The sequence below is a fragment of the Maylandia zebra genome, linkage group LG5 (genome assembly GCF_041146795.1).
Source record: "Maylandia zebra isolate NMK-2024a linkage group LG5, Mzebra_GT3a, whole genome shotgun sequence".
Lineage (NCBI taxonomy): Eukaryota > Metazoa > Chordata > Actinopteri > Cichliformes > Cichlidae > Maylandia > Maylandia zebra.
Window position 1 is genome coordinate 38,498,183 of NC_135171.1, and position 15,083 is coordinate 38,513,265.

Sequence of the window (15,083 nt, forward strand, 5' to 3'; positions counted from 1 at the left end):
ATGAAAACTCATTACTCATCACTAAAAATATGTAAATCCTGTAACAAACTTTAAAACAGTCTGCACTAATCCTCTGCTTGCGTGGCAATGCAAAAACTGCACCAAGTACAAGAAATCTAATGGTTTTCATACTGTCGATGGAAAATATGCTCTACTAGCTCACTTTGTCAGAGAAATGTGATTATTTTCTTCTCTGCAGAATGTTGTCCAATAACTCGGATGGATCCAGTTGCATCCATTTCCAAGCTGTCTGCAGAAAACAGATGTTTGTTAAGCAGCAGAAAATAAAGCACAAGGTGACCCAGAGTGGTTTATTGGTCGTACCAACTGGCAGGTCTGCCAAAGCACCATAAGTAACAAATTGAGCAAAAGAAAAACAGCCTTCGTATATTTAAAAGGCAGTAAGACGCATTCAGGATCTGTGGTATTAAAGCAGAGTAGACAATCCAAACAAAACATAACACCTCCATCAAAGGGTTTAATACAACTGCCGACAAAAACACAACTGATACAGAAGTTCTGATACTCTGCACGCGATGCGCATCAGCGCTTACAGCTGGCGGTAATTCTCAGGGAACACAGATTGAAATGAATCGAGTGTGAGTCAAGCGACTGTCAAACACAGGGTGGGGGAAGGGCAGCAGGACACTGCAGCCATAAACAGGGATTAGAGACGAACACGCAGATACTCACTTTCTCTCATTTGAAATACCAGCCAGCAAACGCTACCCTGTGCTGCTAGGATGTGCACGTGCATGTGTGTGCGTGTGTGTGTGAGTGTAGCCGTGTGGTGGGCGGGTATGTGGGGGAACAAATCAGCTTTGAGCACTTGATCTGGAACAAAGTGGCTCAGGAAGCAAGCAGAGCTGTGATTTTATTCCCTGATGTTTGTGACCAACATTTATAATCAGGGTTTCAGGGAGATCTAGAGACTCCAACAAAGACAGAACGTCGAGATAAAGTGAGAAAGCAAAGCTCAGGGTAATCAAATTTAGAAATGTCAAACAACTAGTCATTTTAATGAGAGAGCCACAAGTATAACTAATGTTGCTTTCCTCTCCTTTTCGCTGAATATATATCTATCCTTAAATGATCGCACAGTACAGGCCCGCTTGCACGACCAAACTATTTTTTAAGTGTTACTTTCAACGGGAAGAGGAGGATAGATTTCACCCGTTTTAAGTGCGCAGACACTGTAAATCTTTGTGGGTTAGCAGCAACAGCTATAGTCATAATAAGTGTTGGCAGCAGCCATGTATGGCCTGAACCACACGATAACAATGATGACGGTTATAGTGAGTTTTTACTACACTGTCTCGTCATATGACTGCACTGCTTGGAAAAAGTTTTCACCTCGGGGATGAGACTCCTAAAAGACGTTACGCAACACAACAGTTTTCCTGTTACCCGCCATAACGCGGGGGTTATTTGTCACAGTACAGTTTTCTATCTCAGTCACTTAACAGGAGCTTAGGAGCCATTAATCCCACAAAAAGAAAGAAAAACAGCAACGAAATAACTTCAGCTGGAAGAAAATCAAGTAAAAACATTCCAGCCCTGCTTTTTCTCCAAGTGCTTTAAAAAAGCAGAGTAGTCTGCTGCACAGAATCTTAAAACACAGGTGCTTGCCAAATAAAAATGGTGCAACGGCACAATCTTAACGCATTAAGAAAATAAAACAGCTAAACTCCACAGAGTATTTACACATTTCAGCCCAGTGCATTGTGGGTATATCTGCTGTCTTCTCTTTGTCAAATCTATACAAATCTGTCAGCCTAAGAGAAAACTCAAGTATGAAGTACTCAGTCGGACAGCGTCAGAAAGTCCCCAGCCAGCAGCTTCCTTATTAAGTAACAGACAAAGACTTTGTTTACACGCAGAGCGCTGCTGGAACATCCCTGCTCGTATTAACTTTCCAGAGGCTAAACTGCTCCCATCAGCAATCCGATGACTGTCTGCGGCAGCGCCTTAACCATGCATGTACATTTAGACATTGTTAGCTTTTGTGTAAAAAGAAGAACATGCACTCTGAGGAAGGAATAACTGGAACAGTATCAAAAACAAATCCCGGAAACACAGAACGGTCTTTGTTGGTGGGGAACTTGCACCATGAGTCGATAGACAGGGACCTTAATACGCAGCATCACAGAAAGCATCTGATGAGTTAAGTAGCATGTGGTTCAATCCTGCTGTAACAATATGTTGGGGGCAAGTTGGCTCAAAAGAAATAACACGCTTGAGACTGCAGTGCAACTGTGGCGGCAGAAGCCTAGCGCACTGTGCCTATCAAGAAAATATGTTTCAGATATAAAAATACAAGAAAGTATAAAACTGAATTTTTTTGGCATTGATCGTTAAACATGTAGGTCAGAACACAGAAAGACAACCAACGAGGTGACGAAAGTCATTTTCTACTTCGTTTTTTTTCTTCTTGAAGTTACTTTATGGGCCATTTCTTCCAAGACTTTGTGAACAATCAGATTACAGACGGCGCCGGACGCCTACTTTCGAGCGCGCTGCCTCGCCAGGCGCTTCATGAAGCAGCAAGTTACCGCTGCGATGATGACGATGCCGACAAACAAGGCTGAAGAGACGCCAACCACCAAAGGGATGAGGAGGAGGTCAGCAGCTGAGGAGAACAGGAAATGAGAGAGAGCAGTGCGGTGATATAATCTGATGTGGATGAATATTGGAGAGCTATGAAAAAAAAAAGAGCTTTATTTAAATCAAAACAAAAAGGTGGGTCGATGTTTTAGCCGACGTGGATAATATAAGAACATTAATCTCCTGCTTTGATTAATCAGATAATTGACATTTGAATAAAAGAGAAAGGAAAATCATTTCTAAAATGCCAAGTTAATGGACTGTGCCACTGAAACCACGCCGCTCTGGTGATTCAGTTAACAGCTGCATTAAGTCACAATGGCCTAAAAATGCTCTGGCAAACAGAAAAAGGTCCTCAACTAACCCAAAAATATCGTGCTTGTGCTTTTGACTAATATTCTATATCATTATACATAGTAAGACACCTGATTTGTCAAACAATACATGCACCAAAGATACAGTGAAGATTTTTTTCCCCCATCCAGCCACCTGCATATGTGCAGTAGCAGAGGATAAACATGCAGAAAGATTAATGTGTAATCTCCTCCAACTGGGATTCCTCTACCAGCACAGCAAGACCTCTATTTAAGCCCACGCTTGCTTTATTCTACATACACCACATATTTTTCCCTTAAACAAGGGTAGGTGGTTCAACCATTAGCTGAAATTAATTGTTGCTGTCAAGGATTCAGATCTTAGGTGTGTGTACAGTTTAAGATGTAAATACAGAGAAGCAAGCTCTGAGTTTGCTACGGAGATCAGGGAAAGTATCAAGGGTGAAATCAATCCAGACAAAAAGCCATCCTCTGGCCAACCTCCAGCTTGGGACCAAAGGTTTCCTATTTGACCCTTTCCTTGATTTTAGCTCAATCAGGAGCTGCTCAGCTCCCACCGTGCTCACTTTGGCCTGCACAATGAAGCAAGTTCAACATACACAGGTTAGCTATTCCTTATGGGGCTTCAATTACCCTTACAGTGGCAATCAGGCTACATGCACGTTTGCCTGTAAGATGCAGAGCTTACACATCAGAAAGGTAAAACTACAATTTGTTTTACAAAGTATGTAGTAATAAGACCCATAATACAGATTACTATTATTACATTATTAATATTAATTTAGATTATTAGATTAACACTTACCTCTGGCATATAAGTAAACATTGACTGCATTTGACTCTGCTTTGGCTCCTGTTCTGTACCAGCCTCCATACGGGTCCTGTCCCCACGCCTCAGCATGACAGGCATACATGCCCTGATCATCCTTCGTTGCCATGTGAACCCTGAGTCTGTAGCTATTAACTGACAGGCGGTCGATGCTAATCTCGCTATGGTTGATGTAGATATTTGAAACACCGTTGTACATTAGGGAAGCTATCAGCTTGGGTTCTGGTGGAGCAGGAGGTTTTAGCATCACAGTGTCAGGTGCCTTCTTGATAACTGGTTCAGGGATTGCCCAGCGCAGCCAGTGCACCTGAACCTGGGCGGGACCTGTGGTGGTCACGGTGGTGTTGCAGATTAGCGTGACCGTGCTGCCTCTTTTCAGTAAAGGGCCACGAGGGAGCTGAGCCACGGCTGTAACCAGGACATCTGTGGAAGAAAGAGGAAAAACATTTTATAGAAGACAAACTAAGCAAAGTTAAAGAATGACTGTAGGAGCAGACGGAAGTTTAGCCAACATGCTGTTAAATAAAAAGAAAATCACACACAGCTGAAGAAAACCAAACTGGCTTATTAAAAGAATTTCAGTAAAAGTGATGCATATAGAATGAAATCTATAACACAGCAGAGAACTATGAATATTTTACAAATTTTAAAAATACATTAGAAACTTAGAGAGATATCAGTGAAGCTGGGAAAGAGATTTTAGTATACGGTTGCAGATTTCAACAGCAGAGTGCAGCCAAATGGCCCACATCCCAGAGCTCCAGGCCACCAAGACACTCAATAAATCTGCAAATTTAAATCATTTCTCCGTTTAAAACAATACAGCAGTTCCTGAAAAGTCAATATGATAAACAACAGAACGAACGAGACTAAAAGCCTTCACCCAGGGACGTGAATGCTTGTGCCAAACTCCATGTCAGTCCGTGGTGACAAACAAGGATTAGAAATTTCAAAAGTGACCAAATTTGAAAAGTCAGTGAGACTACAGGAAATGACATGCAGCATTCATCCTGAATGTCTGGAGCAACGTGGAAACCCTGCTGCTAGCGTGGTTGCAAATATTGGATGTGATCGACTGGACATTAATCAGCCTTTTGAGCGAGTAATTGTGCAGTGAGTTCATAGCCAGCGAGAGGTACGGCATATGTCTGGCCTCCTGCGCGCTACACCGAGGCAGCTCCCACGCATGAACCACAGCAAGGGTTTCCAGTCCTGAGCAAACATCTGAAGCAGATTACCTCATAGCCTTCCCAGCACCGTCCACAGTTCATGTGTGACTATGGCTTAAACTGGAGCATTCCAGTAATCTCAGCCCATGTGTGACTGCAGAGTCTCACCTTTTGTCTTCAGGTTGACGGTGACTCCCTCCGACCGCTGGGTGAGTGTTGCGGGCACAGACTGTCCGGGGTTTCTTCTTCCGGCGTACACACTCACCACGCACCGATACACCCCTGAGTCGGCAGGCTGAGCTGAGAAGAGCTTCAGAGAGTACTTTCCCTCTGCTGCTTTCTCCATAGACCCGCCACTAGCTCTGCTGAGGTCATCCCCCCAGCTCACAATGCCATTCGGGGTCATCTGGGCCACCTCCACCTTAACAGATATCAAGATGCGCCAGGAGGGGTTAGACTAGAAACACCTGAAAATATTTCACATTTACCTGTCGATGGTTGAGAGGAACACATACGTACTTCATTTACATTTTGACTCAAACTTTGGTCTAAGAACGTTTGGTCTGAAAACGTTAACAGAATAACAAGATTACCTCGACTCCTCCGGCCCCGACTGAATCGCTGCTTGTGGATCCCCTTTTCATCCACTGAACCAGCAGGCCTGAGTTGACTTCAGGCGGCAGCCCCAAAATCTCACAGGTCAGGATGAGAGGGGAACCGATCTGCAGAGTAACCTCCCCTGTGGGCGAGGATGTTACACGCAGCGACTCGGCTGGAGAGAGGACGAGACAGAGTTTAAGTACCAGTAAATCTTCTTGGTGGATGGCTGCAAACAGCATTTAATCTGGACTACAACAGGAAAAATGTACTGCAGGTATCACCTCTGCTGAAAGGCTAGTGTAGCTTCTTTTGTACCGCACATATTTAATGGCCGGGATAAAATCGATATCACCTATCAAGTGTGTCGAAATAAAACAAGCAAAAAAAAGACTTAAACCTAACGTGACTACAACAGTACTTAAAAAATAAAATATTACAATACTAACAGTAACCACTTTAACAATACTTCCACCTGTGCAGGTAATAGAGTGTAAGGGTTGGATGAGTGTAGGCGCAGGCTGAGTTCATCTGCTGCTGTTTTTTTTTAGGAGATTTGTTTGTGTGATTTATTTTGTTTATTTGAAACATGAAAACATATCAAATGTTGCCATGAAAAAAATAGTTTTTGATTTTGAATTTAATGGCAGCAACATGTCTCAAGAAAAGCTGGAAAAGTAAGTGCAACTAAGAAGAAGCAGCTGGAGAAACATTTTGTTAACTAATTAAGCTGATTGGCAACAAGTCAGTAACATGACTGGGTGTAAAAAGAGCATCTTAGAGGCAGAGTTTCTCAGAAGTAAAGATGGTCAGAGGGTCACAGATCTGCAGAAGATGCACTACATAATGTCATCATAAGATTAAAAGAATCCAGAAATCTCTGTGTGCAAAGCAAGAGGATGAAAATCATCAAATATTGGATGTCTGTGGTCTTTGGGCCCTCGGGCAGCACCAGATTAAAAACAGGCACGAGTCTGTCCCCAGAAACACTTCCATGAATCGCTGTCTGTGAACACAGCTCACTGTGCCATCCACACATGCAGGTTAAAACTATCCATCTCTGATGGTATGGAAGTGCATTATGGACCCATCAATGCTGAAGGGTATACACAGCTTTTACAGCAACGTGTTCTCCCATCCAGATGGGAGGGCCTTCAATACTGACCTCCTCCAGCTATTACAACAGTATGGGTGGGAAATGGCCTGGCTGCAGTCCACACCTCTCATCGACTGAAAAGTCCAGCAGCTGCTCTGCTCAGTTCAAACATTCAATTTGTTTTCTATGTTCAACTGTGAATAAAATATCTTAGTGAGGTTTTCGAATTGGTCTATATTATTTTTATTTACATTTTACACAGCGTCACAACCTTTGGGGAACCTGGGGCTGTATATAGATGCTGTATCAACGGTGGCAAATGTAGCATTGTGAAAACACTGGTTGATTTTAAGTACTGGAGAACAAAACACCACTATGAAAGTTCCCTTTCTCGTGTTTGAAGTATTTCTTGGTTAACTAGTGATCCCAGAGCTCCATTGTGCAAGCTTTTCTCCAATCCTATCACTGGTCATAAGATGAGGATCTAGCATGTGTTTGCAAGACGTCATTTTATATCTCGCAATCAAAATTGCGCGATTTTTGCGAGTGTGTGCTGGGTTGGTGTGGGTGGGGCCAGCTCACGAACCCATAAATCGCCTGCTGCCGCACTTTTTGTTCCGTTCTTAAATACTGTCCAACACTGTATCGTGTACATATGCATGAAAGAAAAGTGGGTATTTATGTGCACGTACATAAGCCACTGTCACACAGTATTTATTGTAACATTTTAAATAATCTACTGCACTCAACAACTGAAACAATTAAGAGCCTTTAACTGAAATAGCGCAGTACAAAACATGTGAGTATAAGCCGCTTGTGTGTGCAAAGCCTCTTCTAACCACAAAACTTCTCTACACTAACGATGCTTCTCAATAATAGACATCCATGTCAACAAAAGGAGATGCGTCAGCCTATTGTATTAGTTAGACAATAGAGGCCAGAACACACAAAACCAAATGGCGCTCGTCAGTGAGTGCCAGTGTAACAAATAAACAATGCATGCATTGATGAGCTCTGATGAGCTTTAACTCAACCATTTATTTTTCCTGAAGAAACACAATGTGACCCATTTTTTTTAAAAGGAGCAAAAAATATTCTCCATATTTTTCTATTAGAAAACTTACAAAACATGCATCATTGCAGCGCATTAGAGATGTGCTCGAGGGAGGACCGACAGACACACCTGTGCTCTTTTTCAAGGAATCCAGCCCAGAAAAGCCAATGTGAGAACAAGAGATTACTTAATCCTCTTAATCTACAAAAGCGCCTCAGAATTTAAAATGAGCCAAACAGCAAAGCGACAGGCAGTTGTTCATCTGCCCAGACAGCCTTCTATTAACCTTTTAAATCCACCTGAAAAATCAACAAGATGAATGAGTTAGGCTGAAAAATGCAAAAACTAAAAAAAAAAAAAAAAGAAATGGCCAAATGTAAGAATTGCTTAGCTTCTCGATCTTGCAATATGACAATAAAAGCTATTAAAATACTGATTCGAAGATATTCTTCACTGGCCAGAAAGTAATGGGATAATGGATTACTCAAAAGTCTTCAGTTACAGCCGTAATTATTGGAATCCATTGTCCCAGGAAAAAGCTAAACTGTGAGATTGTTGCAAACAGTGCAACAAACTGCATACAAATGTGCATCCTGCTATTTAATCAGCTGCTTATCCAGCTAGTCAGCAAACTAATCACCCAGCAAACTAGACATCCAGTGAATAACTAAGACAAACACCCAGAGCCTGGGATCTGGACAGGGTCCAGTTTACCCAAAGGCCCTGCAAGCCCAGGCTGACTGACACCACTTCCATGGCAACAACAAAAACACAATCAAGAGGCTCAAACTTACCAGCAGAAACACGACTTTGTCTTATTCCTCCTGCTTTGCTTTTATTCTCCAGTTTGTTCTGCAGTGTAATTTATGATTAAATAAACAACCTGCTGTGCGGTTTTATTACCAGCTTTACAGCTTATGTTGTTTCAACAACGAGCTGCAGTTCAATATGTTTGTTGCGACCTTGGGACTTGCCACAGGCTATCACAGCTTTGTCAAACGGCAGCACAGCTACTGGGGCAGTTTCTGAGTTACACTGACCTAGTTGCTGAACGGTCAAGTTGCCAATATCCAGCGTCCTCTGTGCGATCTTCTGCCACGATCGATTGGGGTCCAGAATCCACTGTGAGGCCTCGCAGAAATACGAGCCGCTGTCATCTGGCTGCACCGCTGTCATCTTCATCACGTACACACCCTGCCCGCCCTCGCCGTTTCTTTTCTCCAGCGTGATCTCCCCGTCATCGTAGCGTTTCTTGTAGAAACGTCCGGGAACGACCCCGAGAAGCTTGTCAATGGAGATAATCTCTCTGACAGTGCTGACCTCTTCTCCGGCCCCACTCGGCGATCCCTCTGCACCACCACGCTTCCCAAATGTGATGGACAGATGGGTGAGCTGCTCTGATTGGATGCTGGCCGAGCACGTCAGGGTTAACGAAGCCCCCTCTGACACAGGTTGGCCAGTGAGTGAGCGTGAATAGCTGATCTGAAGCGTGTCAGGGATCACTGTGGGTGTACAGAGACATACAATCATATTACACAGAGCACTGCAGGAGACCTATGGGAGGAGAAAATATGTCAAATTCAATTTCTAATGCCTGTGTAGTGTTTAGATGCATCTATGTTTAGAGCAATAAAGTGAATCATGAAATGTATCTGCTAAGAGTGACTCCAGGCCTTTTACCTCCACCTTGGCTTTGGGCACTTGGTTTGCCAAAGGAAGAGAGGATTAGTGAGCTATTGCTAAGATAGTCTGCTGCAAAACTAACAGGTGGCAAACTCAGTAGAACACGAGGAAGATGACTCATAAAAAAAATAACTGAATGGAGTAAAATAACCCAAATTACTTTGGTAGATAAATCATGGTATAAGTGCAAAGAATTCAGGGAGAAATAGAAACAGAAAAGAAAAAGACAAACTCCAGATGGTGAGAAGAAAGAATTACTTAGGATTCCTAAAGTTGCACTTAATCACTAAACATGACATCCTCTCTGCTGGAGTAGCACCGAGCAGCCGATGCAAGCTTCTCATACAGTTTGTTCTCCACTTCTGAAGACATCACAGCTAAACTATGACTGGCATAAATTCAACAGTTCTACTCACTGATATGAGTTCAACACCAAAACTAGTCTTTCTTTAGAGAACAGCAGACAGAAACGTGTTTTCTACAAACTAAGAACACTTTCTCTGAACAATATATACCCACATTTTTAATCTATCTAATGAAACTTTATTAAATAAGGTTTAAATCTGCAATTGCTGACATTTCCAGTTGTGTCCAGTTCAGTCTCAAGCCCCGACTTTTTAAAACAGTTTTTCCCTAAAATGATGAGACGCTGTCCCGTTAAGGGTTAAGCCATTTTATTCACGCGCAACGTTTTCATGTTTCATTTATCTATTTATGTTTTGTTTTTGATGACTTTTTAACTCAAAGACATCAGACTGTGTCTGTCCTTTGAACGATTGTGGTTTGGGAACTATAAATGGATAAATATTCAGCTGTAATACATTTACAAATGATTAAACTCCTGGTCAAAACTCCACTACATTTACAAAAAGCTGCAATTCAATCACAGTCCACACAGCCAAGACATGAAGGTTGTCAGCATCAAATTCCACCGTCTTGGTCGCATCCACAGACGTGTGGATGTGCTGAGTGGGGTTTTCCCTCAGTAAAAGACATTTTTCCAAGCATAGTTTCGAGAGATATTTGCAGACTGTGAAGTTGCGACAAACACTGGAAATATTGGAAAGTTCAGTTGTTAATGATTCCCTGCTTGGATTCTTTTCATGTGCTGCATCACAAAGGTTTCACTTTCTATAGACTTCATGACTTCCTGGTTTCGGGAACCAGACCAGGCCTGGATATGTTCATATTCTTTATACAAACATAATAAAATTGCATGGAAAGGCGGAAAGGAAAGAATGAACTGATCTACAATGCATGACTCATCTTATTCCTGTGGACCAAAAACCTCCAGTGTTGCCCAAAATTATTGCCACTGTAAACTTTTGTGGCTACACCAACAACATGGGCAAGTATAAGCCTAACAAATGCAGTGTGTGTGACATCTCTGATAGGAAACAATGAGCTTTGGGACAGACATTTGTTGACAGTGACAGGAGTATATCGGGTATAATAACGGCAGCTTTTTATATACCTGTAAGAACTTTGAGTCAGCTCATGTCTTACCTTTGACAGCTACTGTGGCACTGTAGTTCCCTTGATAGGAGCTGTCTGTGCTGGGAGTATAGCACTCATATTTCCCTTGGTCATCAGGCCGGAGCCTTTGGATGATCAGCCGGACCTTGTCCCCTGAATCCCGCTCCACTCTTACCTCCCCACTCGTCACACGTGCCTGGAACGGGGCGTAAGGGAAACCCTTGTCCCTGGTGGACACGACTCCCATCTGCCTTCCGGCAGCATCATCCCTAAACAAAAACCACTCAAAGTCTTGTGTACGTGAGCCTTCATATCCTGACACAGCACAGGGCAGGGAGAGAGGGAAGCCAGCGACACGGTAGAGGGGTCCAGCAGGGACAGCAACATGACGGCACAGAGCATGCTGGAGCACTGGAAAAGAAAAACACAACAGAATGGGGAAAAATGGCACATCTGGTGAGTGTGAAAGACCGGAAACAGAAACGGTGTCAAACCGTCGTGGCGTGTTTGGTACATGGACTCAGTGATCGATATCCTGAGCTGATGGCTGGCTAACAGTGAATCAATACTTTAAACAGCTGCAGAGAAGAAACACTCGTGCTGGCGCTCTGGGTGAGCTTCCTCAAAACAGAAAAACATGCTCAACAAATAAAATAATCTCAGTGAGCTCCTTAATATTGTTAGGCCATAGTATTATACACAGAGATTTCTACATTCACAGTAAATTTGATAGTGGCTGTATTATATTTATGGTTTGTAAGTATAAAGAATGGAATGGATATTAGAAAAATCTGAAATGAAACATGCAAGGTCAAAGAAACGGGTCATGATGCATAAAACAGCTGCAACTCTACTTTCTATCAATCAACTAACAACAAACACATATTTGAGCATTTCATTTCCAAATACAGTGACAGAAATATGATTATATGTGATGAATATAACACCCTGGACAGGTTGCTAGTCTGTCACACCTATGGCCGATTTACCCAACCCCACTAACCCCACTGCATTCCATGTCTTTGGACTTTAAGAGGAAGTCGGAGAGAACGTGCCAACTCCACACAGAAGGCCAGATGCTGGAATCAAACCCAAGACCTTCTTACTGTGTGTGCTAACGCCGCAACACCAGACTCTGATCTGCAGAACTGACCTTTATCTTCTTCAAATAAAAACTGGGTAATTGGCTTTCATGCTTAGTAGTTCTGCAATTGGGACTAACTTCTGCCTATTACAGGGATCAACTGTAAGTACTGTATTTGCAAAACAGTGCTGTTGTCAAGGTGCGCAAGCAAATTTTTTGAGAGTAAATCAAAGGCATTTAGCAAATGGCGAAGGAATAAGCTAAAGCTGGAATTGTAAACTAGAAGTCACAGTGAAATTGAGGGAGGACACCTTACTCAAGGCTAAAGTAAACCTAAAAATGAGTAAAGCTCCTTCCACATCATCCTTGAGTGCCCGAGGAGTGACAGCTGCCAGCTTCAGGGTTGCAGTATCACTGTATTTCTGAGTCTCTGGGTCTGGCTTCCCATAAATTCCCAGAACCACAATGAAACGGGGTTAAACACAAACTCTTTTTTTTAAGACACATGCCCTGAAACTTGTCACACGATGACCTTTATCTCTTATTTTTGGTACTTTCCAAAATATTAATTACTGACACAGAGTCTAATTTTGAGATGAGATAACGCTGCTGATTTTAACACGAACTTTCACACAAAATACAGTTAGTTGATGACAAATGTAGGTTGCAAATAAATGTTTCATTAAACAAAGTTTTGCTTGCTTTTAGAATGAGACACCAGCTGGTAAGTCTCACACTATCTACACAAATGTCATGTGAGTTAATTACACAAATGCAGGTTTCAAACAGTAGCAGGATCCATGCACGGGCCTCCAAAGCAGCACGGAGCTCCACATTGCAGAACATTTTAGCCCCTATATGAAACATAACTCACTGGTTTTGGAGTGACATTTGCCAGTTGTTGACAACTTGTTAGACAGATAATCAATTCATCAAAATTTCATTAGTAGCTTGCTGAGACATTGATTGTTGCAGACAGCCACCGGAAAGATAACATAACTTTTTTTTTTTTGAGGAACAATAATTCAGGTTCAGAACATTTCAAACCAAGAAAAGAAATACAAAAACAGAGGTGATAAGCACCTTTACTATTCAGTAAACAAGTTCATTTTTCATTTGGTGCCTAAAAGCCAAAGAGAATCAGCATCATCAGAAAATCCAAATGTGATGCAACCAAAAACACACCCACACAGTGACACTGAACAAAAGCTCCCCGACAGCTAACACAGCCTCTTGACTCACTGAAACTGAATGATGACTACCTGAACAACTAGAAATACGAGACAAGTGCGTTCGGGCACTTTTGGTCTGTGTGCGCTCGCGAGTGTCCAAAAACAAGCCGTGCCTTCTCACAGAGCTACACTCCAGTACAACACGCCCACAGATAATGACATGGGAGACTAGAGAGACTAGAGGCTTAAGCGGATCAAGTCCTAATTAACAATGGGCTCGGGCTGATAGGACTGGGGGGACTCCGCAGCTTGTCATGATGCGCAGTACTGTCTGGATTACTGTCTGCGCAACAACGGGGCCCCTGAGTTTCTAATCAAGACCCCCACATAGAAACGCATGTTAAAACACAAACCTGTGACTAATACGGATCTCTCCCAGAGGCAGCCTGCCCGTCCAGTTTTTAAATGTGATAATTGGACTTATGACTAATGTGATGGAGATAAAAACTGTGTCATCCATATGCTGTTCTCCCTCTGTGGTCAAACTGTACAACTGACGTATAAATCTAAAAGCATTTGCAGTTTATTTCCCCAATGCACATCCAATGAGTCATTACTTTAAGTATCACAAATTTGTCTGATACTTTTATAAAACAATATCTCTGCAAGAAACACCTCAACTACAACGCTTCCGTGTTAAAATAGTGCATCTTAAATTTCACAAGGAACAGTAGTATGTCCACAGGAAGGACAGAAACCATAGAAACCCGCAGTTACACAAATCTCCAGCAACTACTGAGCATTACTATGGAGTATATACCGTAAAATATTATTATATAGTCATTATTTCCGTCTCCTACTCAACTCAACCTTTCCTAAGGACTTCCTGGAAGCCACACCCGCACACCCTAAGAGTTCTGTCTGATAGTAGACTTTCCTGGTATGTTTTTTTCTGCATTTGAACTTCAGGTATGAGGGGGGAAAAGGATTTCCAGCGCTTAGGAATGTTTCAAAGATAAAGCAAACTAACAAGAACATGGTGAACCAAATCATGAAAATTAAGCCACCTGCTGTAAAGAATATGCAAATAAACAGTGTATTCGGTCACCGTGCAATCACGCAAATGTACCACCATGTGACAGATGGTCAGAGAGGTACGGATGAACTCACCCCAGTGCAGAAACAAGAAAAACGCCGCTTTCATCGAAGCCATCATGGTCCTCATCTCCCCCCCTGATGTCCAGATGGATTACGTAGAGTCAGAATTCCCTCTCCGTGTTCCTCTGCTCGTTTAACGCCGATCATAATTCATCACCGCCGCCGAGACCAGCTGTGATCGCAGTATTTGCGAGAGGAAGGAAAAACAAATGGGAATGCATAACAATGTAGCGATACACTGATTACACACACGCACACGCAGACACATGCGCAGGGGAGAGTCACCGCCGTCACCTAAGAACAAGCCCGAAGGATATTAGTGCATATATAAATATGCAAAACGTGATTACCTTTTCTTCGTGCACCGCCACATCTCCATCAACAAGCCGTCTGCTCCATAATATGTCGGCCGCTTTCAGATTATACCGCCTCAAAAAACATGCAGACCAGTCCAGGCGCGGAGTGGCTGGCATCACGGGTGGGGAGGGGGGAGGCTGGTGTGTGTGAGCGTCTGTGTTTGTAACAAAGGGGGAGGAGCATGCATGGAACAGAGGCGAGCTGGTGTCATTGGTCAAGAAGGTGACGGTGACATTTTGAACCAATGATAACAAAGGGTGCAGAAAAGGCGGTGAGACGAGGCACTACCACAAGGTGGCGCCAGATGAAAACACTAACAGTCCGACTGCTAGAAAGTTCAGGTGGGTCAATAATGCCTTACAAACTAGAGAAGTGCGGCTATTAAGAATAAAAGAAAGTGTTCGTTATAAACAGGAAGTCACAATGAAAAAATAAACCAATGACTGTAGAAAACAAGAAAACGTCTTTA

General features: G+C 42.7%; 1 protein-coding gene across 1 annotated transcript; it reads right to left on the reverse strand.

Moving 5' to 3' along the window:
• Window positions 1-297: 297 nt before the first annotated feature.
• igsf8 (immunoglobulin superfamily, member 8) lies at window positions 298-14,767 on the reverse strand. Its single transcript, XM_004547700.3, has 8 exons — window positions 14,608-14,767; window positions 14,270-14,429; window positions 10,874-11,254; window positions 8,725-9,186; window positions 5,531-5,709; window positions 5,106-5,358; window positions 3,745-4,191; window positions 298-2,629 (listed from the first exon to the last, which is right to left on the reverse strand). Exons 2-8 carry the CDS (start codon window positions 14,322-14,324, stop codon window positions 2,502-2,504), a joined length of 1,905 nt encoding a protein of 634 aa, XP_004547757.1. The 5' UTR covers window positions 14,325-14,429; window positions 14,608-14,767; the 3' UTR covers window positions 298-2,501.
• Between the last annotated feature and the right edge of the window lie 316 nt (window positions 14,768-15,083).

What these genes read in the sequence shown, in the direction of transcription:
- igsf8 (XM_004547700.3), bottom strand. Translation starts at nt 14,324, where the DNA reads ATGAGGACCATGATGGCTTCGATGAAAGCGGCGTTTTTCTTGTTTCTG. An exon ending in CTTGACCGTTCAGCAACTAG is followed by an intron (nt 5,710 to 8,724) that starts GTCAGTGTAACT and finishes TCCTCTCTCCAG; the next exon opens with CCGAGTCGCTGCGTGTAACA. An exon ending in TCGGGGCCGGAGGAGTCGAG is followed by an intron (nt 5,359 to 5,530) that starts GTAATCTTGTTA and finishes ATATCTGTTAAG; the next exon opens with GTGGAGGTGGCCCAGATGAC.